The following is a 25948-nucleotide window of genomic DNA, read 5'->3' as shown; positions in this document are numbered from 1 at the left end:
CTTAAAGCCCTGAATAGTTTAAATATTATTCTAATGCTCATGGTAGAACAACATAATTATGTTTGCTTCTTGAAGAAGCAATGGAATTGTCAAAATTACAAGTAATTTAAAATTTTGATCATACTCTAAATTATATATATATATATATATATATATATACATGTATATATATGAATAAATCGGGCAAAGACAAAACCATCAAACATGCAGTCAATTGTCTTTTTAATCAGAATTCAATGCTAAGCATGACTATTTGGCTGTTATGTGCTGATTGAGAGTAAACATCCTGAGAATTATACTCACCAATGAAAAGTCTATTCAAAATTGCTAAGATTTATTATTTACAGTTTATTTTTTCTTGTTTTAGGGATTTGAAGACTGCTTGGTATTTGATGAATTAATGGATAAATTCAATAATGACCTTAGTAAGTAAAATTTCTCAATTGGACACGGACTAGCCTTGCTGATTAATTGTACACCTATTTCTGATACTGGAAGATTACAAACCATGATGCATATTTCCTGTTCAGGATTATAAATTTTTCTATTAACAGTCTATGCCACTGTTTTTGCTCATATCAGACAAGGAACACCCAGAGAGGAAAAGATAGTTTCTTTTAAGTTTTACATGGAGGTCTATGCATTGATCAGTACAAAGATAAAAGTTCCGAGCACCAAAGTTTGGCAAAGATATACTCCTTTCCCTCCCTCTCAGCCTAGTTAACCCCCATGCCTATAATCCCTACAGCATGCCCTCAGAAACACTTTTAGAAGCTCCAGCATTTTCTTGCTTTTTGCCTTATCAAAGGTTGAATCTGATACTTCCATTTGCCTTTTTTTTTTTTTTTTTGCTCTATGCGGGCCTCTCACTGTTGTGGCCTCTCCCGTTGCGGAGCACAGGCTCTGGACGCGCAGGCTCAGCGGCCAGGCCATGGCTCACGGGCCCAGCCGCTCCGCGGCATGTGGGATCTTCCAGGACCGTGGCACGAACCCGCGTCCCCTGCATCGGCAGACGGACTCTCAACCGCTGCACCACCAGAGAAGCCCCCATTTGCCTTTTGATTAAAATTAATTCCAGAAATATATTAATTTTACAAGTATTGAAGTTTTAAACTTTATGTATAATTCTGAAAGTAAGTTAAATTAAATGTACATAATTTTCATCTGTAAAAGAAATTGCAAATAGTAGCCTGAGAACTGGATAACTTTTACTACTTCTCAGCATTACATGTTCTCAAAGGTCACCTCTGAATTTAAACCTGTTTCAGGTAAGGGGTAGACTTAGAGAACCAGGTTTAAATCTACACCCAGATTCCAGTCTTGACTTGTGGACTTATTAGCCCTTTGACCTTGAACAAGTCACTTTATCTTTTTAAAGTCTCAAGATTTTTTTTCCATCAATAAAGTGGGGATAATACCACTTCAGAGAGTTGTGAAGGCTAAATCAAATGATTTGTGGAAAGCTATATTAAAAAAAAGCCTAACCCACAGATTACAAACTAGTGGTTGCCAGTGGGTAAAAGTGTAGGAGGAGGGGCAAGATAGGGGAAGGGGATTAAGAGTTAGAAACTATGAGGTATAAAATAAATAAGCTACAAGGATATATTGTACAACACAGGGAATATAGCCAATATTTTATAATAACTATAAATGGAGTATAACCTTTAAAAATTGTGAATCACTATGTTGTACACCTGTAACTCATATAATATTGTACATCAACTATACATGAAGAAAAATAAAAGAAGGCTGGAACAAAGTAAGTTCACAGTAAAATTTTTTTTTATAGTGTTATAGGGAGTCAGTGAACACTGTGCTGTCTGAATCTGAAGAGATTATAGATTCCAGGGTAAATTTCTTCTGGTTTTCTTCCTTTCTTTCCCAGTTATCTCACTCAGATGCTAAGGATCCAGAAGTATTTTGTTTCCTCCCTTCTTAGCCCTTGTGTGATTGGTTAGCATGTAATGACAATGGTGGAGACAGAGGGAGGGCTCATATAACAGAACATACTGTCAATACTGGTTTTAGTTACAAGAGAATGAAGATTGAACAATAATTATCACAATAACTAACATCACTGAACATGTAATGTGTGTTGGGTATCTTGCTGTTTTTTATCACATTATCTCATGAAAAACATGGGGCATAGGTACTATTCTTGTCCCTATTTTACAACTGAGGAAATTTAAGCTTAGAGATGGTTAAGTAACTTGCCCAAAGTCAAGTAGCTAGAAGTGGTGAAGCTGGGACTAGCACCCATGTTCTCTGACTTTAGAAATGGCTTCCTCAAAACTAGAGTTGCTAGGCCCTGTGAAGTTATGTTAGTTATTAATTTATCAAATATTTATTCAGTGTTTACCTTATACCAGGTTAAGTTTTCAAACATGAATATAACATGAGTCCTGCCTCTGGGAGATAACAGAATAACAGGGTATGTTTAAGCTAATAAGGTGGCTTAGGTACCAATGAAACAAATGTATACGGGGTAGCAAAGAAGAACAAAAAGGAGAGTAGCAAATTCTAAGGATTTGGCGTCATTTACAGTCATTTATATGAACTGCTTTCCATTTGTGAAACAAAAATAATGATTTACTAATCTAGTATATATTATAACAACTTTATCTAAGTTTTATTAAATCATAGGCAATGGGAAATGCCCATGTGTTATTGCTCAGTATTCATAGATTGTTGGTCATACAGTCTTGTTGTCCAGAGTTTTAAAAGGTTAGTAGAGACCATTGATAGAGAATACACCATTTCATTTGAACTGTGTAGAGTCAAGCACGTTGTTTACAGATTGTTTTGGGAAAAAAACATATTATTTAACTTGGTTTCTAGGTATGTGCCTTCCTGAATTCTCAAGATTAAGAATTCCAGATGACCATGCAATTTCAGACCTATCCATGTACAATTACATAGAGGCAAGTGAGAAAGTTTGGTTCTATTCAATGAGATAATGCACTGATACTCTAATAAACATTCTTTGCTTTTGTTTCTTTGACCCCCGTCTTATGCATGCTGCATAAGAATAGGTGCCAAGAGAAAACACACACACACACACACACACACACACACACACACAGAGCATTCCTTACACATAGTTGAACTTTGACTATAAAGACAGTGATAATGACCCACACACATCATCTCTATCTACATTTCAGGGACATTTAGGAGGTAACAAAAATGACAAAATGTCTGGTTTCAATATCTGATAATTCATAGGCTCAATACTTAGACATTTAGTAGAGGTAGTAATATGCTATTTTAATGAAAACATCTTTTTGATATGAGTTAACATATTTGGAAAATTTGAGATATTAAATAACTTTTCCATTCTTAACATTATAAGCTGCAAACTTAAATTAGCACTGAATATCCTTCGGGGTTTTTTGCACTGAAAGAAATATGTAATACCAAAGAAATTCATAGTCAATAGATTACTACTCAGAAGAAAAACACAATTCCATTTTAAGCCAGTCACATGAAAAGCTCACAGTAAATGGTTGTGGTTATAGTTTTTAAATAATCAAATGAAAAAATTTACAAAATAAAAATTTTAAAAAGAGTATAGTTGTTTTCCATCTCTCCTGAAGACAGAGAGAAATAAAGTAGACTTCAACTCGAGCAGAATTGTTTCATATGTGGTGAAGGAAGTTCTATAAGATACTGGAAGTCTCACTGATGTATTTTGCCTTGTCTTTGAAAACAAGACAACTACAACATAATATTTATCCTGAATATGGAGTATATCAAGACAGGCCTAGTTTTAAACAGATCTCTTCTTGCCATAAATTAACGTTCCAAACTGACCAGGAAGTAACAGAAATTAGTCAAATCTTTGGGCTCACAGACTACTCACAGATCCATACAAACAAAAACTCTTACTGAAATAGAGTTGGCCCCCGAGGAAAATAGAGTTCTCTAACAGGTTTTGCATAATTGCTCTACTTTTTCAAGTTATTGTTCTCTGACATTGACTGAAAAGGATTAGAAATGACTGAGAAGAATTGGAAATAAGAATTTATTTGACTACCTTGTCTGGCTTTGTGGTGAATGGGAATGAAGGGTGATAAATTTGCAGTAAACAATTAAAGGTCCTTTGTTCAAGGTATTCTTTGAGACTCCTTACATTATTGCAGATGCGAGCACATGTCAACTCAAGGTGGTTCCTCTTCCAAAAGAACATAGAGAGATTTCTTCATGCTATTATGCCATCTACTTTTATCCCTCTTTACACCATGGTAAGGTCTGGATTTAAGAATTTTCCTCATTTTAATCTTCTGTTTAGCCATTAAAGAATACACAAGAATACTTTTAAAATTTTCTTACAGGTCACCTTTTCCAGAATAAGATACCATGAGGCAGTGCTGCGTTGGCATTGGCAAAAAAAGGTTGGAACAGATTACACTTAATTTTAATCTGATGTGTTGAAGTTCACAGTGTTATGGTTATGTTTACCTCAGGCAAATATGGAAATAATGTGACATACACTAGATGTTTGCCTTCCAAATTCAAAAATGTCTTAGAAACACAGGTGGCAGAATGCCTAATGAACAAAATTACAAAGAAGAGGCAATCCCTGAGGAGAAGAAATTCAAAAAAGAAATTGATGCTAATATTTCTAAACTTTCTACTTTATTTTAGCAATGTGACCTTTTACTTTTATTTAGCAATTGACTTTTGCTTCATGCAATACTCCTATGGGTTTAATTTACAAAATTGGACAGAATCAAATCACTTATAAAACACAGTCTAATTCTAGTGTAATGCTATTCCACATTAATTTTAGGCAGTTGACTCACAGATGCCATTAAATGGAGATTCAGATTCCTGATCTTCCACTGTGGAAACTTTACAACTTCACTCACTAAACAAATAGTATGTAAACATTGAGCTGGGCATGGTGATGAACATAAAGCAGCCCCTACCCTTTGCATAGCTCAGAGACTAGTGGGGGAAATGGACACCTGCAGTGAAGAGGCACTGCCCTAGTGGAGAATGGGCATGGGCATAGGGAGGGGGGCGTGGAGGTTGAAGAAACCTCCCACACATTCAGAATGGGAATGCCAAGTATTTCAGTGGACCTGGAAGAAACACATATGTGTGAAAATGGCTAGAGGTGGAGCTGGAATAGTAAGTAGGACCTGAAACATCTTGAATATTATTTTGAGGGAAACAGGAAGACAAAGGCAGCTCATAGTCTCAGGTGTGGATTTTAGAAAGATTTAGAGGCTAGATTGGAATGAATCAAGATTTATTCATACAGAGGTGAATAAAATAAGGTCCCTGCCCTCAAGGAACTAAAAGTCCAAAGGGGAAAGATACAGTGACAGGCAGTTAGAATGAAGGACAATAAGTGCAGTGAAAGAGACCAGGATGATACGAGAGTGCACACACCCAGACTAGACTGAGCCTCAGCTCGTGTGATTGATAGACTGTAGGTGGTGAAGGTGCACGTTTAAGTCTTTGAATGTGTGTCTTCCAAGTCACAGAGGCCACTGAACCCATCACTCTTCTCAGGGACACTTTGTGCAGGGTCTGAGCAATGACTGAATCATTTGTGGCTTCTTTCAAGACAGAGTTAACAGTTCTTTGTTTTTTCAACTGTGAATTTTTTTATGGCTGGACAGAGGCTAACTGTTAAGAATTCTTTATACAGAACACATAGATTCAGGAGTTTCTGGGAAGAGAGGGAGGAGGGAGAGAGGGAGGCAGGAAGCTCCAAATTCTTGAGCTTGCCAGGTATTGCAGGACTTCACCTAGTGGTCATGCAATTACATCACTGTTTCAATTTAAAGAACAAAGAGGAAATTGTATAAAACGTCATTTAAAAATGAAGTCTACTTGCAATATTTTAATCACTGTACAAATAAAGTGAAAGGTCTTGCTCTTTTTTACAGGTGATACACAAAGGACTCTTTTTCTTTGGAACACTGATAGTTGTCAGTGGTACTTACCTACTTATGCGCTGCAAGTCACTGAGACCCCTGGACTACTTGAGAAGACCATGGGATTGGGTCACTTACTTCCAGAATACAGGGCATGTCTCCCTGTAAACTCCCTGGAGTCACTAGAACAAATTCCCAATGTCATTAGCAAGTGATAAAACAATCCTGAAGTAGCAAATATTAGATTTCTCTGTAAACAAAACAGGATTAAAATCATGTTTCCATCATCATATTTAATTCACTAATAGAAGATATTTATCAGCTTATAGTTAAATTCAATGTAGAATTTCTCTGTGAGCTCATTGAAATTATTGAAAAAATAACCCACCACCTTAAGTAAAACTCAGCTTCCCCACAGCACTATGCTTAGGTCAGATCATTCTAAATATAAAAGTGCAGTGGCTAAGATCTCTTTCACTTCTCAAAAAGTAAGGCCCTAGAGACCTCAAGGAAGTCACTGATAACCCTTTTCTTTAAAGGACATAATAGAAGTCATGATAGGATTGACTTAACACCTGGGACTAAAAGTCACAATTTGCCTAATATATTAACTGCATTTTTCATTACCTGGATGGAACTTACCTAAGCACAGGGCTCAGATTTCCTTGCTAAAACTAGAAGTATAAATGAGGGGTTGGGGGGCTTTTGAGAGAGTTCAAAATGAATTGATTTTATTTCCCAGTCTTCAAAAGGCAACATTACCTTCTGAGGATTTTTTTTTAAAGGCTATTAAAGCCACACTAAGTGAAGGATAGGAAGAGCTTTATTTATAAACTAAATATCTATATACATAAAAGAGTGGAAAGGAAACAAGGGGAGACAATTTTCATAGAAATATGAAGCTGTATTTTATTCCATTTCAGAAGCAATTTACTAACATTCTTGAACTATATGCTGCAAAACTAGCAACAAACTTGATGTTTAAATGTTCATTTAGTGAAACTTTTTTCTTACTTCTTCCTTCTTCAATAGGCCAACTGAATCATTTAGAAGCCTTTCAAATGTGATTAATTATGAAGATGCAACACTAGTAGAACAGTCATGTAAGAAATAAAAATTAGGAAATAAAATGTTTCACTTTCTTTCCTATATTGTCAAGGAAATTCTTGAGTCCTAATAATCCATGTTTAGACTAAATAATGATTCATGGAAAAATGGTCTCTTCACTAACACTGACCACTATTTATCCAGTGTATTGATTGAAGAGCAATAAAGATCATATATTTTTATTTAATATTCACATTTTGTGAATACAGTTTTACACTTATTTTCATCTCTCTTCAAATGTAGGTTTGTTTGGATTTTGCTGGAACTCCTTTTCTAAATCTATCAATAGAATTCTTGGCAAAATTGTGGGAAATTACTAGGAGGAGAGGCTAATCCTGCCATGTTCATATTTGAAATGAAATAGATGCAGACACCTATCTGCCATTAACATCAGCTTCACCATGTACATCCTCTGCTAATATATGATTACCAATAAACCTTGACCACCTTGACATTCTATTTTCTTTCCTGTGTTTCTTTCTAATGGTATCTTCTAGAGCCTGCTCAGCAGCACATTGGTCTGAAGCTCCTCTTTATCATATTATACATAGAGCAATAGTCTCTTTTTGCACACAAAGTTAAGGAATTGATTTTCTTTTTCATCCTGGAATTGTCTCTTTGATAAATTTGATTGAGCAAACATTTGACATGACACTGAATAGGACCCAACACTACAGAAAATTCAAGATTTTCTAGCTATTTCACACAAGTGCATGAGACAAAGTTATTTTAAGAGCTAAGTATTTTTGAGAAATATGTTATGTGCCTTGGAAAATACAGTTTTTTAGAAATATACATTTGAAGTGAAAACTTCCAATATGTTAGAAGTTGATGGTGCCTGATGCCCACCTTGTGCCACAAGTGGTTTTTCATTATACAAAGCACCCACTGAATTAAAAGAATTTGTCTTGCTCATTTACTCCCGAGGTCAGAGAGCAATTCAGATTTCCTGTTGGACCACAAAAGTTCTGTTGATATTACATAGAATGGGGATTCCAAAACAGTCCTTATAATGGTAGTCTAAAAGTGGTATCTGATTTAAAGCCCCATCTTTCATTATAATTATTCTTTCCTATAAAGGACAAACTTGGATTACATTGACCTATGACGGTTCTGTCACTGTCAACTGATAGTAATTCATCATTAGTGATGATAAAAATGGTGGAAGAACAGTTAAAAGTGACTTTTTTCTTTGGTCTGTCCCTATCTTTTTTTTTTTTTTTTTGCAGTACGTGGGCCCCTCACTGCCGTGGCCTCTCCCGTTGCAGAGCACAGGCTCCGGACGCACAGGCTCAGCGGCCATGGCTCATGGGCCCAGCCGCTTCGCGGCATGTGGGATCCTCCGGGACCGGGCACGAACCCGCGTCCCCTGCATCGGCAGGCAGACCCCCAACCACTGCTCCACCAGGGAAGCCAGATCTGTCCCTATCTTTCTGTGACATCACAACGAGTTGAATTTGCATTTCACTACCAACTGCTGGTAGGTCTTTAGCTGGTCACTGGCATCTCAGCAGTCAGAAACATAGGCGCTGCAAAAGGGCTCTTCGAAACTGGGCAGGGAGAAAATAAAGTTGAATATTAAATAAAAGTTTGGATTGACATTCAAGAAAATTAGGTAAATTTAATTTGGGTTGTTCTTTTTTATTTGTTAACTGATGTGGAGTTAGGTGGTAATGCTCAGATCTACTTAAGCCTGGAGTTTAATGTCTTTTATTTATTATAATTCTTATTAACTTTACCACATAGGTCTCTTTCAATACCTTATAATAGCCATAGATTCAAGTTGCATGAATCTTCCATGCAGGCAGCTAGATGTGTTTCCTTAAGGGATTTTGAACATTAATTCATTCCATAAATATTCAATGAGCCCCTATGAGGTGAGGAAATTTGTGCTACAATCTCGGAATATTGTGGGCAGCAGAGACAGACAAGGCCCTTCCTGGTAGAGTTTACAGCTTGGTGTACTCACTAATGTTCCTTTAATTAGGTTAAGATTTTTTTTTTTTTTGGATCAAGATTACAAATCAGTTGGTGAAAATATACAACAGCAAACCAGGTTCAAATCCAGGCACCAACACGTCCTGAAGCAAACAAGTCCTTTAACTTCTCTGAACCTATCTCATAATCCATAAATAAGATACTATTAGTGCCTATTTCATGGAGTTTTGTAAAGATAATTGATACAATCTGCATAGTGCAGTAAGAATTTTAAATAAATTATTAACTTTGATTGTAGTTATTATTACTAAACATAAAAGGTTTTCTGATGTGTTAAATACTGATTTTAATAGAATTTTACCTAACAAGTGCAAACCTCCATTGGTAGGTCTTAGAATTGTTATTATTTTCTCCAGGAATATTCTACATTTCTTCTTGAACCCTCTACTTTCCTGTTAAATGCTTGATTTAGGTTTTTATCATTGAAGCTGCTATGAATAATCTCTATAAAAGTATTATATTTTCCAACAATCCCACCAACATGGTGAAAACGATCAGTTAATTACAAAGCTTACCTTTCTGATCATGAAGATATAAATAACTGGATTATACACAGTGTTTGATTTAGCAAAGAGATATCAAACAGTAGATATTATTGTAGGAGTGAATAGGTGTCCATAACCATTAAACACCAAGAAACAAATCACAATATAAGGCATCCAAAAGATCAGAAAGGAAAATATCATGAAAAAGCACATTTTGGCCAGTTTCTTTCATATCTTAAAATCTTGAACATTTGAATTGTCTGAAGATCTTCAACAAAACAGAGCTGCAGAAAGGAGAAGGAAAATAAAGGGGTGAAAATGAAAAAATCATTTTTGTTCATTGTTTTCATAATAGATATTCAGGCACAATTCTTGGCCCCACCTTAATGGAAAGAGAACTGAATAGGACCTTGGAAGGCTGGCATCTGATCCAGGACCTGCAGCTGGGCCCAGCCCTTAAAGTCTCTGGGCCTCAGTCTCCTCACCTTAACATAATATATTGAACTAAATAGTCTCTTAGGTCCTTCAATGGTTTTTAATGTTTTCTAATTTGCTTAAAGAAGAAGAAAATGAACTATTTTGCCTAGATCTTCAAGTCGCTAAAAGACAGCCTGAAAGAGCCATGATAGGGACTTCCTTGGTGGTCCAGTGGTTAAGAATCCACCTTCCAATGCAGGAGATGTGGGTTTGATCTTTGGTTGGGGAACTAAGATCCCTCATGCCACTGGCAACTAAGCCCTCACACTGTAACTACTGAGTTTGTGTGCTCTAGAGCCCAAGCCCAAGAGAGAGGCTGCATGCCACAATGAAAGCTTCTGCATGCTGCAATGGAGATCCCATGTGCTGTAACTAAGACCCAACACAGCCAAATAAATAAATAAATATTTTAAAAGTCATGATAAATTGGAAAAAAAATTCTCCATAATTCTGGAATATCTTTTATCTAGAGTATAATCCCCAAATTCTCAAACCAGGCAGCAAATGTAATGTCAGTAGTTCTACATGTTAAAGCCTACAGCTGGTCTTGATGGAAACTTAAGTCCTAAATAAATTCTTCCTGGAAACTACTGTAACTTCCACTTTACAGCTAATGACTATAAAGTGGGGTTTTGATGAGCAATTTGCTTGGGTTTGTTTCATCAGTGACTCAGCTGCAGAGGATAGAGCTCGGTAAAACCCAGATAGCCCACTTCCTCTAAAATCAGCGTTTTAGAGAACTTTTTACTCCTAGTTTTACTCCTAGTTTGTGCCCACTAAAAGTATTTAGGCATAATGGCCTATAGTCTGAAAGTTCTTTGACTTTCTCAGATAAAAACTCTTTAGAAGTATAACGGGGAATAACAATCTGACTCCATATTAGATCTGTTTCTTTTCCTTTAACCTTTGTATTCTACTGCTTTTGCTACAAGTTAATCACTAAAGGGATGCTGCCAATAGCTGAAAGTATACATAATGGTCCATATCCAGAACACTGCCCCCATGCCTGAATGTTAAATCAAAATACCTTTGTTCAGCTCACAAGATCCTGATGCAGCACACCTGTCAAATGGCTGCAGGAAAGAAGAAATTAACATATCCCTTCCCAAAGTCTGGCTGAAATCAGGAAGTATTTGCAACAACTTATGGCCTTTTTACTTTACCTCCTCACCTCGCCCCTCTTGTTCTATAAAATAAACTAGCATCCAGACCCCAACAACAAGATGGTTCTCTAGGACATTAGTCTGCCATCTTCTCAGACTCCTGGCTTTCCAAATAAAGCCATTAATTCCTTGCCCCAAAGACTTGTCTCCCAATTTATTGGCCCGTCATGTGGCTGGCAGAACAATCTTGGACTTGGTAACAGAAGTTCCTCCTATTATTGTGATAAACGTGTTATTAAGGATAGGGGGAGAATATTCCTGTACATCAAAAGTATATTCATAACTAAAATGGATATTTCTGACATCTTAAGAAGCTAATTTTGCTACAAAAATACAAATGCTTTATATATTGATATAAGAAAAGGTATCTCGCATACCACTGATACTTAATATATAATTTTAACCTGGGAAATTTATTGCATTTCAACAAACTGTAAGTGCTCCTTTTATTTTTAGCATTATCATAAAAGTTAAGGAAAAATTTTCTGAAGAAATCTGTTAAAATATGTGCTTATAGTATTTAAAAATATATTTGAATTGATATATCTAAATCACTGATGTCATCTAAACTTTATTTAAGAAACTATATTCTTACTAAATTATGTATTCATATTGACAGAGAATAGAAGAAAACATAGATAATTAAATGGTTGATTTTTTTTCTAGAGTAGAGGAAATGTGTGTATGGTAGTGAGTGTTAAATTTCTGGTACTATTATTATCTGTGTGTGCTATTCTATTTTAAAAGAAACTATTTTATTTAAAGTGATAGGATATTATTCTATTTTCAGAACAGGATTTTGGTGGGGGGAGGATTTTTCCCTAGAGATTTTAAGAAGGTTGTGGAGTTCTAGTAAAAACTTTAGATTTGGAATTAAAAGATCTGGGTTCATATTCCAGATTCATCACTTTTGCTCCTTGTGTGATGTTGAGCAAGTCAATGACCTTCTCTAAGAGTAAAGATTAAAGGAGGTTAAAATGTGTAACTTATTAAACAGAAGTTGAGTCCCAGTTCCACACATATGACTTTATGGGATTGTTTTTGAGATTATTTATTTATATTTGAATTATATTTGAAACAACCATACTTATTCATATGCACTTTTATGATAATATAGGATATTAGGAATCATGATTTTTGACTCCTTAGAGTTTCAATTAACTAGTAATACACCACATGTCAATGATCTGTGCCCCAAGTCCCCACTATCTAGGGCCCAACAATTTTATCTGTACCACTTTCTGGACAATGTCAGTCCCCATCATTTCTCACCACATATCAAAGCAGAGAAATCATTCTGGAATTACATGCATACTGGAGAAATTAGTTGAAGAAAATATTGGTTTATGCTTCCCCAGTTCCTCTGGTATAAGGAAAAGATCTGACTAATGTTTCAGATTATTTGGGTTTGTATATGTGACATTTTCATGTTTATTTTTCATTTATCTCTTTTTGGCTTCTTTGTTTCATCATTCTCTATTCCTTTACTCTGCTCATTCAACATTTTCCAAATAAAGAGCTCTACTTTATGTCTTGCCCCCTTTATCCAATCATTTGAGGATAGTTTTCAAAATTGCTATGGATGAAACAAAAGTATTGATACATGCACAAATTTGTCTTAAAGGAGGGACAACTTAAGACAAACTCCCCAGAATTACCTCTAATGGTGTAATGGCAACGCCTAGTGCTTGGTGATTCAGACACCTGTAGGTTTTTCAAAGACTTTACTGTGAGTCCTTATTCTCAAAGGAGTAACTATGTCCTATTGCTATTACAAATAACCTCTCTGGATAAGGAAATAGAAGCAATTCCTTGCAACAAGCTTTGTGTTGAGTTTATAACACAGTCAGTAGTCAAATCTCTTTGTACTTTCACCACTCCCCTTTCCTATGCCCTCCGTAAATTTTTTCCAAAAATAGTCATTGGTCCCTATTGCATGTAGGTACTGTTCCAGCTATAGGTGAAAAAATAAATAAGAGTGGGTCTCTTCTCTTGAGGAATTCACTCTTTGGTGAGGGTGACAGGCACATAAATATACTGCTTCCATAGGTGATAACATGCCATGAGGGAGGTGACCAGAGAGGGCTATGGGAATACGCAGGGGGGGGGTAACAAATTCAGAAGTAGATAGGAGCAAACAGATCCTGATCTCAGCCAAGGTGAGGAGGAGTTTAGACAAGGAGGAGAGACAGAATGTTAAGGCAAGGAGGCAAGAATGTTAAGGCAAGTGTTAAGGCAAAGAGGTAAAAGAACATGTCAATTTCTGGGGACAAGAAATACTGTAGTTGACTGAAGCTTGAGGTGGCAAGAGGGAGGGAATGTAAAAAAATGAGACTGGACAGGTAGATGAGAGATGGCCACACAGGACCTGATAGTCAGTTCAGGGGCCTTATTTTTAATCATGAGAGCAATGGAAACCTTAAAGTATTTTAGGCTGGGTAGTGACATAAAAAAATTTTCATTTGAGAACAATTAATCTGGTGGCAGTATAAATAGAATGAATTAGAGGAAGGCAAGAATAAAGAAAGGAAAACTAAGATCCTTTTGAATTGAGTCTGGCAGGCAAAAAAAATTGAGAGGACAAAATAGATATATGGAAAAATATTTGAGGTTCAATAGATAAAAATTGATAATTGTTTGGGTGTGAGGGAGACATGGATGAAGAATAATCAAAGATTACTCCTTAGTTTCTGGCTTAGGTAGATAGGGGTGATGACCATTCACTAAGAGAGGGAATGGAAGAGTAGAGACTTGGGGGGAAAGATGACCAATTCATCTTCACACATGTTGAATTTGACAAGTCTGTGGACTATCCACATGGAGGTATTCAATAGGCAATTGACTATGAGTATCTGATAGAGGTCAGAAGAGCAACCTGGATCAGAAGTAGAGATTTCAAAGTCACCATGCTATTGTTAGAAGGAAAATACTGCCAATATATGAGATTGCCCATGTCTATTGTGTAGTATTGAGACAGGCTGGGACCCAGGACCCAGGACCCTTTGCTGCAGTGCTTGCACCTGGACACACATCTCCTCAAGCAGCAAAATACAAAGAAACTATAAGGGACTAAAATTGACTGTGTGCATGTGCAGTTGGGGCAAATTATGGACAATGAGATACAAAAAGACCAAAAATCCAACTGCTACTTCTGAACAGCTGGGAGCAAAAGCAGGGTGTCAAGAGCAAAAGCACGCCCTCTGCACACAACACCACCAAAGGGGTGGGCAAACCACCTAAACCACACCTTTGACCCATCCCTGGGCCCACTCCTACCCTCACCCCATATAAATAAACAGATGGTCCCACCTCAGGGAGCGAGCCAGGGAACTTATTACTTGTTTTTGCTCCTCCCTGCTGCAGCAGGGACCCCAATAAAGCCTTGCCTGAATTTCTTATCTGGCCTCTGATCAATTTCTATTGATTAAGGAAGGCCAAGAACCCTGGTCAGTAACAGTATGAGATGAGAGCTAAGCATAGAATGCTGGGGAGGCCCAAGGAAAAGAAGCCTTTGAAGGAGACATGAGACAATGGGGCCCAGAGAGTCAGCAACAAAGATAAAAGAGAATGGGGTCCTAGAAACACTGAGAGCAGAAACTCACAATTAAGTAGAAGCTGTCAACAATGCCACAAGTCTAAATGCCACAGATGCCAGAAAAAAAAAAGAAACTGAAATGTGTCCATTGGCTCTAACATTTGGGAGATCATCAATGACCTTAATGAGGTTGTTTCTGTGAGAGTGTGGTAGAAGAAGGAATCACCAGTTTGCAATGGGTTGAGGAATAAATATGTGAATTTACTAAACTACAGACTCTCTGAGGCAGTGGCTATATCTTATTTACTGTGTATCCTTAGAGATTAGTAATTGCCTTTGCTTGGACTTCCATAACAAAATACTGAGTGGTTTAAGCAATAGAAACTTATTTCTCACAGACATGGAGACTGGGACGTCTAAGATCAAGATGCCAGTAAGGTAGGTTTCATTGTGAGGCCTCTTTTCTTGGCTTGTAGATAGCCAAATTCCCTCTATGTTCTCCTATCAGTGGAGAGAGAGTGAGAGCTCTGCTCTCTCTTCCTCTTCTTATAAGGGCACTAATCCCATCATGAGGGCCCCACCCTCGTGATCCCATTCTCATATATCCCTAAGTACCTACCAAAGGCCCCATCTTCTATACCATCACATTGAATGTTGGGGAGACAACAAATATTCAGCCCATAACAGTAAATAATTGGTACATTTTAGATGCTCAATAAATATTGGTCAAATGAATGCTTATTGAGTGATGATGTAGCACCAAAAGGCACCAATGGTTCTTTGAGTTAACAGTGATGTGGAGAGAAATAAAGTGATAGCTAGAGGGAGTTGAGAGTATATTTTGCTTTTGAATTAAATTAGTATAGTTATATGCTACAGATAAAGAGCCAGTACTGAGGGAGAGATTGAATATATGAGTAAAGAGAAAATTATTACTTGAGAGAGGTCCCTGAGGCAGAGAATGAGGTAGGGAAGAAAACAAGAATCTAGGATCTGTTTGGTCCTGAGAGACCTGTCCCATTCCCTTGCACCTGAAGAGAGGGATATAAGAATGAGTGGGGGCATTTGGCACCACTGGGGCTCCTGTGATCCAAGCAGACATACCACGTCTGTGCCTGGTCCTCACAGGGGCAGACCCAAGGGCTCCAAGGCAGCCTCAGGACCAGACTCCTGTGGGTGGACCACACACAGAGGTGGGGATAAAACTAAAGCTGGACGTGGTGACTAAGGAAGAAGATCAAAAATCTTTCCATCAGCTGTACAAGCTGCAGATTAAATCCCCATGATCAGCTAGGTAGACCCACCGTCTATGGAATATCTGAGTAGACAATGAGTGTTCCCACAAATGAAAACGGTCTAGCCCTCGCAGCTGTGGACTTTTGGGGTAAGCACACACAAGATTTGGGCTAGATCAGAGGCTGAATGGTCCCCACAGGGCCCACAGCAGGTCCAGAGACCAGCCCAGAGGCATGGGAGAGCCTGTTTGGGAGGTGGAGGTGGGCTGTGGCTCATGTAATGTGCAAGGACACTTACAGTGGAGACCCCAGGGAAACATAATTATTACTATTAATTTTATTATGTTTTGATTCGTTCTGTTGCTGGTTCTAGCTTTTGTTTGTTTGTTTGTTTTTGTTTGTTTGTTTGGTGGTGGTGTTTTAGGGTTTTTTCTCTTTTTTTAATTTAGTCTCTTGGGATCTCTGTGTTTCATAACATACTTAAAAATTTTTTTTATACATTTCTATTTTTACTTTGCTTTTCTGTGGTTCTGTGTTCTTTTCCCTTATTTTTTCTTCTTCTTTTTCTTCAATATATATATATGTATATATATATTTTAAATATTTCCATTTCTAGTTTGCTTTTCTGTTGTCCTGTGATGTTTCCCTTTTTATTTCATTTTATTATTATATTTTAAAATCATTTTTATTGGTTTGTTCTGTTTCCTTGCTTCATTCTTCAGTTGGCACACTGCTTTGGTTTTGTTTTTAGGTTATGTGTTTCTGTTAGCTTTAATCTTAATTGTTTGATTTCGTTTTTGAGCTCTTCTATTTGTCTGATTGTTCTCTTGCTTTCTGTTTTATTTGGCTCTGTGTTTGTTTCTTTTATGTGTGTGCATTTCCTTGTCTCTGTTTTTGTTTGTTTGATTCTGTTTTTACCATTTCTCGGGGGGTTTTTTGTCCTTTTTTTTTCTTTAATTTTGCATTTTATTTTATTTTTTTTTATATTTCTGTTTCTACATTGCTTTTCTGTTGATCTGTCTTCTTTCCCCTTTCTCTTTTTCCTTTCTTTTTTTTTTTTAATCATTTTTGTTTGGGCTTCCCTGGTGGCGCAGTGGTTGAGAGTCTGCCTGCTGATGCAGGGGATGCAGGTTCGTGCCCCAGTCTGAGAGGATCCTGCATGCTGCAGAGCAGCTGGGCCCATGAGCCATGGCCACTGAGCCTGCACGTCCGGAGCCTGTGCTCCGCAACAGGAGAGGACACAACAGTAAGAGGCCCGCATACCGCAAACAAAAAAAAAAAAAGAAAAAATCTTTTTTGTTGTTTTGTTTTGTTTCTTTGCTTCATTCTTCAGTTGGCACTCTGCTTTGCTTTTGTTTTTTGGTTTTGTGTTTTTGTCAGCTTTCTTCTTAATTGCTCCATTTTGTGCCTGTGTTCTTTTGTTTGTCTGCTTGTTCTCTTGCTTTTTGATTTATTTGGTTCTGTTTTTGTTTCTTTTGTGTGTGTGCATGTTTCCTTGTTTCTGTTTCTGTTTGTTTTATTTTACTTTTCACCAGTTGTCTGGGGTTTTGTTAGTCTTTTGTTTTTTTAATTACCTTTATTGTCGGGATGAGTGACTTGTGGAGTCTTGGTCCCTTGACCAGAATTCGGGCCTGAGGCTCTAGGGTGGGAGCACCGAGTCCAGGATGCTGGATCACTAGAGAATTCCTGGTCCCAGGGAAGGTTAATTACTGAGAGCTCTCACAGAAGCCTCTATCTGAATCCAAGACCCAGCTCCAACCAACAGCCAGCAGCTCCCAGCAATGGACGTCTCACACCAAACAACAAGCAAGACAGGAACACAAGCCCACCCATCTTCACACAGGCTACCTAAAGTCATACTAAGCTCATAGACACACCAAAACACATCACCTGACATGGCCCTGCTCATCAGAGGGAAAAGACTCAACTCCACCCATCAGAACATAGGCACTTCCCTCCCATCAGGAAGCCCACAAGACAACAGACCAACCCCACTACCAAGGGCAGAGAACTGAAGCAAGAGGAGCTATTTACAACCCTGCAGCCTAGGGAAAGGAGACCTCAAATACTGTAAGTTAAAATGAGAAGACAGTGAAATATCTTACAGGTAAAGGAGCACGATAAAAACCCACAAGACCAAATAAATGAAGAGGAAATAGGCAAACTACCTGAAAAAGAATTCAGAGTAATGATAGTAAAGATGATCCAAAATCTCAGAAATATAATAGAGAAAATACAAGAAACGTTTAAAAAGGAACTAGAAGAAACTAAAGAACAAACAAACAGTAATGAACAACACAATAACCATAATTTAAAATACTCTAGAATGAATCAATGGCAGAATAACTGAGGCAGAAGAACAGATAAGTGAGATGGAAGATAAAATGGTGGAAATAACTGCCACATAGCAGATTAAAGAAAAAAGAATGAAAAGAATGGAGGACAGTCAGAGATCTCTGGGACAACATTAAGTGTGCCAATATTATAGGTGTTCCAGAAGAAGAAGAAAAAAAGAAAAGGTCTGAGAAAATACTCAAAGAGATTAGAGTTGGAAACTTCCCCAACATGGGAAGGGAAATAGTTAATCAAGTCCAGGAAGCACAGAGAGCCCCATACAAGATAAATCCAAGGAGTAACATGCTGAGACACATATTAATCAAACTAACAAATATTAAACACAAAGAAAAAATATTAAAAGCAGCAAGGGAAAAGCAACAATAACATATAAAGGTATCCCCATAAGGTTAACAGCTGATCTTTCAGAAGAAGTTCAACTGGCCAGAAGGGAGTGGCAAGATATATTTAAAGTGATGAAAGGGAAAAACCTACAACCAAGATTACTTTACCCAGCAAGAATCTCATTCAAATTACTCAGCCATAAAAAGGAATGAAATTGAGTCATTTGTAGAGATGTGGATGGATCTAGCGACTGTAATACAGAACGATGTAAGTCAGAAAGAGAAAAACAAATATTGTATATTAATGCATATATGTGGAACCTAGGAAAATGTTACAGATGAACCAGTGTGCAGGGCAGAAATAGACACAGATTTAGAGAACAAATGTATGGACACCAGGCGGGAAAAGTGGTGGGGGTGGGGGTGGTGGTAGGATGAACTGGGAGATTGGGATTGACATTTATACACTAATATGTATAAAATAGATAACAAATAAGAACCTGATGTATAATAAATAAATTAAGTTAAATTAAAAATTTAAAAAAAGAATCTCAGATTCTACAGAGAAATCAAAAGCTTTAAGGAAAAGCAAAAGTTCAGAGAATTCAGCACCACGAAACCAGCTGTACCACAAATGCTAAAGGAACTTCTCTAGGCAGGAAACACAAGAGAAGGAAAAGACTTACAAAAACAAACCCCAAACAATTAAGAAAATGGTAATCAGAACATACATATCAATAATTACCGTAAGGGCCTCCCTGGTGGCGCAGTGGTTGAGAGTCCGCCTGCCGATGCAGGGGATACGGGTTCGTGCCCCGGTCTGGGAGGATCCCATATGCCGCGGAGCGGCTGGGCCCGTGAGCCATGGCCGCTGGGCCTGCGCATCCGGAGCCTGTGCTCCGCAACGGGGGAGGCCACAGCAGTGAGAGGCCCGCATACCGCAAAAAGAAAAAAAAAAAAAAAAAAATAATTACCGTAAATGTAAATGGATTAAACGCCCCAACCAAAAGACACAGACTGGCTGAACGGATACAAAAACAAGACTTGTATATAGGCTGTCTACAAGAAACCCACTTCAGACCTAGGGACACATACAGTCTGAAAGTGAGGGATGGAAAAAGACATTCCATGCAAATGCAAATCAAAAGAAAGCTGAAGTATCAATACTTGTATCAGACAAAATAGACTTTAAAATAAAGATTATTACAAGAGACAAGGAAAGACACTATATAATGATCAAGGGATCAATCCATGAAGAAGATATAACAGTTGTAAATATCTATGCATCCAACATAGGAGCACCTCAATACATAAGGCAAATGCTAACAGCCATAAAAGGGAAAATCAACAGTAACACAATAATACTAGGCAGCTTTAACATCCCACCTACACCAATGGACATATCATCCAAACACAAAATAAATAAGGAAACACAAGCTTTGAATGACACAGTAGACCAGATGGACTTGATTGATATTTATAGGACATTCCATCCAAAAATAACAGAATACAGTCTCTTCTCAACTGCACATGGAACATTCTCCAGGAGACATCATATCTTGGGTCACAAATGAAGCCTCAGGAAATTTAAGAAAATTGAAATCATATCAAGCATCTTTTCCAACCACCATGCTGTGAGACTAGATATCAATTACAGGAAAAAAAACTGTAAAAAATCCAAGCACATGGAGGCTAAACAATATGCTACTAAACAACAAAGAGATGACTGAGGAAATCAAAAGATACCTAGAAAAAATGACAATGAAAACATGATGACCTAAAACCTATAGGATGCAGCAAAAGCAGTTCTAAGAGGGAAGTTTATAGCAATACAATGCTACCTCAAGAAACAAGAAAAATCTGAAATAAAAAACCTTACCTGGGCTTCCCTGGTGGCGCAGTGGTTTAGAGTCTGCCTGCCGATGCAGGGGACACGGGTTCGTGCCCCGGTCCGGGAAGATCCCACATGCCGCGGAGCGGCTGGGCTCGTGAGCCATGGCCACTGAGCCTGCGCGTCCGGAGCCTGGGCTCTGCAACGGGAGAGGCCACAACAGTGAGAGGCCCGCCTACCGCAAAAAAAAAAAAAAAAAAAAAAAAAAAAAAAAACCTTACCTTACACCTAAAGGAATTAGAGAAAGAAGAACAGAACAAAACAATAAACCCCTCAAAATTAACAGAAGGAATCATAAAGATCAGATCAGAAATAAATGAAAAAGAAATGAAGGAAACAATAGTAAAGCTAGTTCTTTGAGAAGATAAACAAAATTGATAAACCATTAGCCAGACTCAACAGGAAAAAAAGGGAGAAGACTCAAATCAACAGAATTAGAAATGAAAAAGGAGAAGTAACAACTGACACCACAGAAATACAAAGGATCATGAGAGACTACTACAAGCAACTCTATGCCAATAAAATGAACAACCTGGAAGAAATGGATAAATTCTTAGAAATGTACAACCTCCCAAGACTGAACCAGGAAGAAATAGAAAATATGTATATACCAATCACAAGTACTGAAATTGAAACTGTGATTAAAAATCTTCTATCAAACAAAAGCCCAGGACCAGATGGCTTCACAGGTGAATTCTATCAAACATTTAGAGAGCAGCTAACACCTATCCTTCTCAAACTCTTCCAAAATATAGCAGAGAGAGGAACACTCCCAAATTCATTTTATGAGGCCACCATCACCCTGATACCAAAACCAGACAAAGATGTCACAAAAAAAAGAAAATTACAGGCTAATAACACTGATGAACATAATTGCAAAAATCCTCAATAAAATACTAGCAAACAGAATCCAACAGCACATTAAAGGGATCATACACCATGATCAAATGGGGTTTATCCCAGGAATGCAAGGATTCTTCAATATATGCAAAGCAATCAATGTGATACACTATATTAACAAACTGAAGGATTAAAAACTTATGATAATCTCAATAGATGCAGAAAAAGCTTTTGACAAAATTCACCACCGATTTATGATAAAAACTCTCCAGAAAGTGGTCATAGAGGGAACCTACCTCAACATAATAAAAGCCATATATGACAAACCAACAGCCAACATCATTCTCAGTGGTGAAAAACTGAAAGCATTTCCTCTAAGATCAGGAATAAGACATGGGTGCCCACTCTAACCACTGTTATTCAACACAGTTTTCGAAGTTTTAGCCATGGCAATCAGAGAGGAAAAAGAAATAAAAGGAATACAAATTGGAAAAGAAGTAAAACTGTCACTGTTTGCAGATGACATGATACTATACATAGAGAATCCTAAAGATGCCACCAGATAATTGCTAGAGCTAATCAATGAATTTGGTAAAGTTGCAGGATACAAAATTAATGCACACAAATCTCTTGCATTCCTATACACTAATAATGAAAGAACAGAAAGACAAATTAAGGGAGCACTCCCATTTACCACTGCAACAAAAAGAATAAAATACCTAGAAATAAACCTACCTAAGGAGGTAAAAGACCTGCACTCCGAAAACTATAAGACACTGATGAAAGAAACCAAAGGTGACACAAACAGATGGAGAGATATACCATGTTCTTGGATTGGACGAATCAATATTGTGAAAATAACTATACTACCCAAAGCAATCTACAGATTCAATGCAATCCCTATCAAATTACCAATGCCATTTTTAACAGAACTAGAACAAAAAATCTTAAAATTTGCATGGAGACACAAAAGACTCCTAGGAGCCAAAGCAATATTGAGGGGGAAAAAAAATGGAGCTGGAGGAATCAGAGTACCTGACTTCAGACTATATGACAAAGCTACAGTAATCAAGACAATATGGTACTGGCACAAAAACAGAAATATAGATCAACGGAACAGATAGAAAGTGCAGAAATAAATCCATGCATGTATGGTCATCTTATCTTTGACAAAGGAGGCAAGGATATACAATGGAGAAAAGACAGGCTCTTCAATAAGTGGGGCTGGGAAAACTGGACAGCTACATGTAAAAGAAAGAAATTAGAACACTTCTTAATACCATACAAAAATAAACTCAAAGTGGATTAAAGACCTAAATGTAAGACCAGACACTATAAAACTCTTAGAGGAAAACATAGATACAATACTTTATGACATAAATCATAGCAAGATCTTTTTTGACCTACCTCCTAGAGTAATGGAAATAAAATCAAAAATAAACAAATGGGACCTAATGAAACTTAAAAGCTTTTGTACAGCAAAGGAAACTATAAACGATGAAAAGACAACCCTCAGAATGGGAGAAAATATTCGCAAATGAAGCAACCGACAAGGGATTAATCTCCAAAATCCACAAGCACCTCATTCAGCTCAATATCAAAAAAATAAACAACCCAATATAAAAATGGGTGGAAAACCTAAATAGACATTTCTCCAAAGAAGACATACAGATTGCCAACACATGAAAAGATGCTCAACATCACTAATTATTAGAGAAATTCAAATCAAAACCACAATGAGGCATCACCTCACACTGGTCAGAATAACCATCATCAAAAAATCTACAAACAATAAATGCTGGAGAGGGTGTGGAGAAAAGGGAACCCTCCTGTACTGTTGGTGGGAATGTAAGTTGGTGCAGCCACTATGGAGGACAGCATGGTAGTTCCTTAAAAAAGTAAAAATAGGGCTTCCCTGGTGGTGCAGTGGTTGAGAGTCCGCCTGCCGATGCAGGGGATACGGGTTCGTGCCCTGGTCCGGGAAGATCCCACATGCTGCAGAGCGGCTGGGCCCGTGAGCCTTGGCCGCTGAGCCTGCGCGTCCGGAGCCTGTGCTCCACAATGGGAGAGGCCACAGCAGTGAGAGGCCCACGTACCGCAAAAAAATAAAATAAAATAAAATAAAATAATAAAATAAAATTTTAAAAAAGTAAAAATAGAACTACCATATGACTCAGCAATCCCACTACTGGGCATATACTCAGAGAAAACCATAATTCAAAAAGATACATGTACCACAATGTTCATTGCAGCTCTATTTACAATAGCCAGGACATGGAAGCAACCTAAATGTCCATTGACAGATGATTGGATAAAGAAGATATGGCACATATAGAAAATGGAATATTACTCAGCCATAAAAAGGAACAAAACTGAATTATTTGTAATGAGGTGGATGGACCTAGAGTCTGTCATACAGAGTGAAGTATGTCAGAAAGAGAAAAACAAACACTGTATGCTAATGCACATACATGGAATCTAAAAAAACGGTGCTGATGAACCTAGTGGCAGGGCTGGAATAAAGATGCAGTTGTAGAGAATGGACTTGAGGACACAGCAGGGAAGGGGAAGCTGGGACGAAATGAGAGAGTAGCGTTGACATATATACACTACCAAATGTACAATGGATGGCTAGTGGGAAGCTGTTGCATAGCACAGGGAGATCAGCTCAGTGCTTTGTGATCACCTAGAGGGGTAGGATAGGGAGGGGAGGAGGGAGGTGCAAGAGGGTGGGGATATGGGGATATATGTATATGTATAGCTGACTCACCTTGTTTGTTGTACAGTGGAAACTAACACAACATTGTAAAGCAATTATACTCCAATAAATATATTTAAAAAAATAAAGAATGAGTAGGAACCTGGAAGTCTGTATAAAGGGAGGCAGAGGAATTTCTTGGTAATTGCTTTATTTTGCTAAACAAACAATAAGCATGACTTTTTGATAAGAATAAGGCGGGGAGGATAGAAGTCAAGAGAGTAAAATGAGAATTGAAGATTTGTAATAGCAATTGCATAGAGAGTGGACCATCTAGGGATCCGAAGATTGCTAGACACTGCTAAGAGGATATCTCACTGCTCGCTGAATATGGGTGCTGGGAATCCAATGTTTTTCTTCAATTTATTGTAGTTTGGCTACAGGCATGCAGAAAACAAAGAGTTAGGTTGAACCAGGAATTTGATTTTTTTCAAAATGAATGTGCATAAAAAAGGTCGGAACGTGAAAGTTGAGGATAATGGGGCATGATTTAAAATAATGCATGTGGCTAAGTGATTTAAAAGAGGTGAAAGCTAGAGGGGCTTGGAAGAGTGAGCAAGAGACTGGAGAATTTTGATGAGAGAAAAGAGTAGGAAGAAGCAGTGAGTAAGGAAAACGTACATGGTTGAAGTTAGAAACTGGAATATGAAGTGTGCCCCAGTCTGTTACTTCAGATGTCTTCTTGCTAGCACCTAACAGGAAACCTGCTGTGGTCAGTTCTTGTCCTTTATGACTCAAAACTGATTTCCAGACAAAATATCTGTACCATTCTCTAGTAGGTTTATGTGACTGTTGAATGAATAAAATTATGGGAAGTGTGGAGTTCCCTTTATTAGAGTTCTTAAATTCTAAGAATACTTGAGGATGTAGGGTTTTTTTGGGTTGTTATTGATTTTGTCTGCCCAGAACCCCTTTCCTTCCTTTTTCTAGTTTAAAGAGTTATGAAGGGAGAGTAAATGCCACTCCTCATTCATCTTTTCAGAGAGTGACTCACAGTGCAAAATTTTATGAAGTGGGACGTCCCTTAGAGCTGTACCAGCTGTGGGGGAGAGTATGATTTTCTTTCACAGAAAATTTTCTACCCTGCACAGTTTGGAGGAGGGGCATTCATAGTCTTCAACTCACCTTTCAAATGGAATACAAAATATGGCCATAGCAATGAGCAATGACACCCACAGGTACCACCATGCAGCCAAGAAATAAGAAAAGCACAAAGGAGGAGTTGCAGGCATCCTTGGATTTCCAAGCCACAGCACAGCCTAGTGCATGCACGTCCAGGATGTACCTGTGCCAGCCCAGGAGAGGTGCTCCTGACCACACCAGTGAGTATAGCCAAATGTAGGTAATGGCCCTCCAGGCCCAGGAAAAACTCATCACTCTGTTATGGATCATGCCAATATAATGTTCACAGGCCAGCATAGTTAGGGTGATAATGGAAACAATACCTGCAAGAAGAGAAAGTGGGACAGCATAGCATGGCACTGTGGGGTTGTGGGAGAAGACAGGCAGAACAGAGCAATACATCCTCTGCTGGCAATACCTTACAGAGTATCTGGAACCAACAAGGTGCTCTAAAAGCCAAAATATCTTAATAGAGATAATGCCTCATAGTCCCCAGGAAACTCAGTTGGAAACATATTTACTGATACAAGAAATTGTGGAATGGAAAATGGCTTGTGAGTTATAGCAGGACAAAAATAAAAGCTCTAAAATCAGCTCTAGCCCAATGGTACAGCTTCTGTGTTAAATTTTCTGCCAAAGAGAAACTCTAGAGCAGTTCAGAAAGAGTCACTAAAAAAAAGTCTCTTTTGGTTTTGACTTCTCTCAGGTATCTGACTCAGCTACAGAGATAAAGTCAAAGTGGGTTCCACACATGTGAACTGACCAAAG

At 37.8% G+C, this 25948-nt stretch overlaps 1 protein-coding gene and 1 pseudogene across 2 annotated transcripts in view; one reads left to right on the top strand and one right to left on the bottom strand.

Moving 5' to 3' along the window:
* The window catches only part of KMO (kynurenine 3-monooxygenase), a 56055-nt gene extending 48538 nt beyond the window's left edge, over window positions 1-7517 (top strand). Inside the window, exons 11-15 of the mRNA XM_082615007.1 lie at window positions 368-425; window positions 2839-2921; window positions 4143-4244; window positions 4335-4394; window positions 5904-7517. Of these exons, the coding sequence (XP_082471133.1) occupies window positions 368-425; window positions 2839-2921; window positions 4143-4244; window positions 4335-4394; window positions 5904-6059 (459 nt within the window). The 3' untranslated portion in view covers window positions 6060-7517. The remainder of the gene's footprint in view (window positions 1-367; window positions 426-2838; window positions 2922-4142; window positions 4245-4334; window positions 4395-5903) is intronic.
* Window positions 7518-7983: 466 nt separating this feature from the next.
* Window positions 7984-25948, bottom strand: part of LOC309799246 (opsin-3-like) — a 34573-nt pseudogene continuing 16608 nt past the window's right edge. The window contains exons 2-5 of the transcript in view: window positions 25184-25503; window positions 9512-9765; window positions 8418-8548; window positions 7984-8195 (exon numbers count right to left, since the gene is read on the bottom strand). The product of the transcript in view is annotated as an opsin-3-like (transcript). The remainder of the gene's footprint in view (window positions 8196-8417; window positions 8549-9511; window positions 9766-25183; window positions 25504-25948) is intronic.

The sequence above is a fragment of the Mesoplodon mirus genome (genome assembly GCF_964341445.2).
Source record: "Mesoplodon mirus genome assembly, chromosome: 3".
Classification (NCBI taxonomy): domain Eukaryota; kingdom Metazoa; phylum Chordata; class Mammalia; order Artiodactyla; family Ziphiidae; genus Mesoplodon; species Mesoplodon mirus.
The sequence above is the reverse complement of the archived record's forward strand: the minus strand, read 5'-3'. Positions and strand labels throughout refer to the sequence as shown.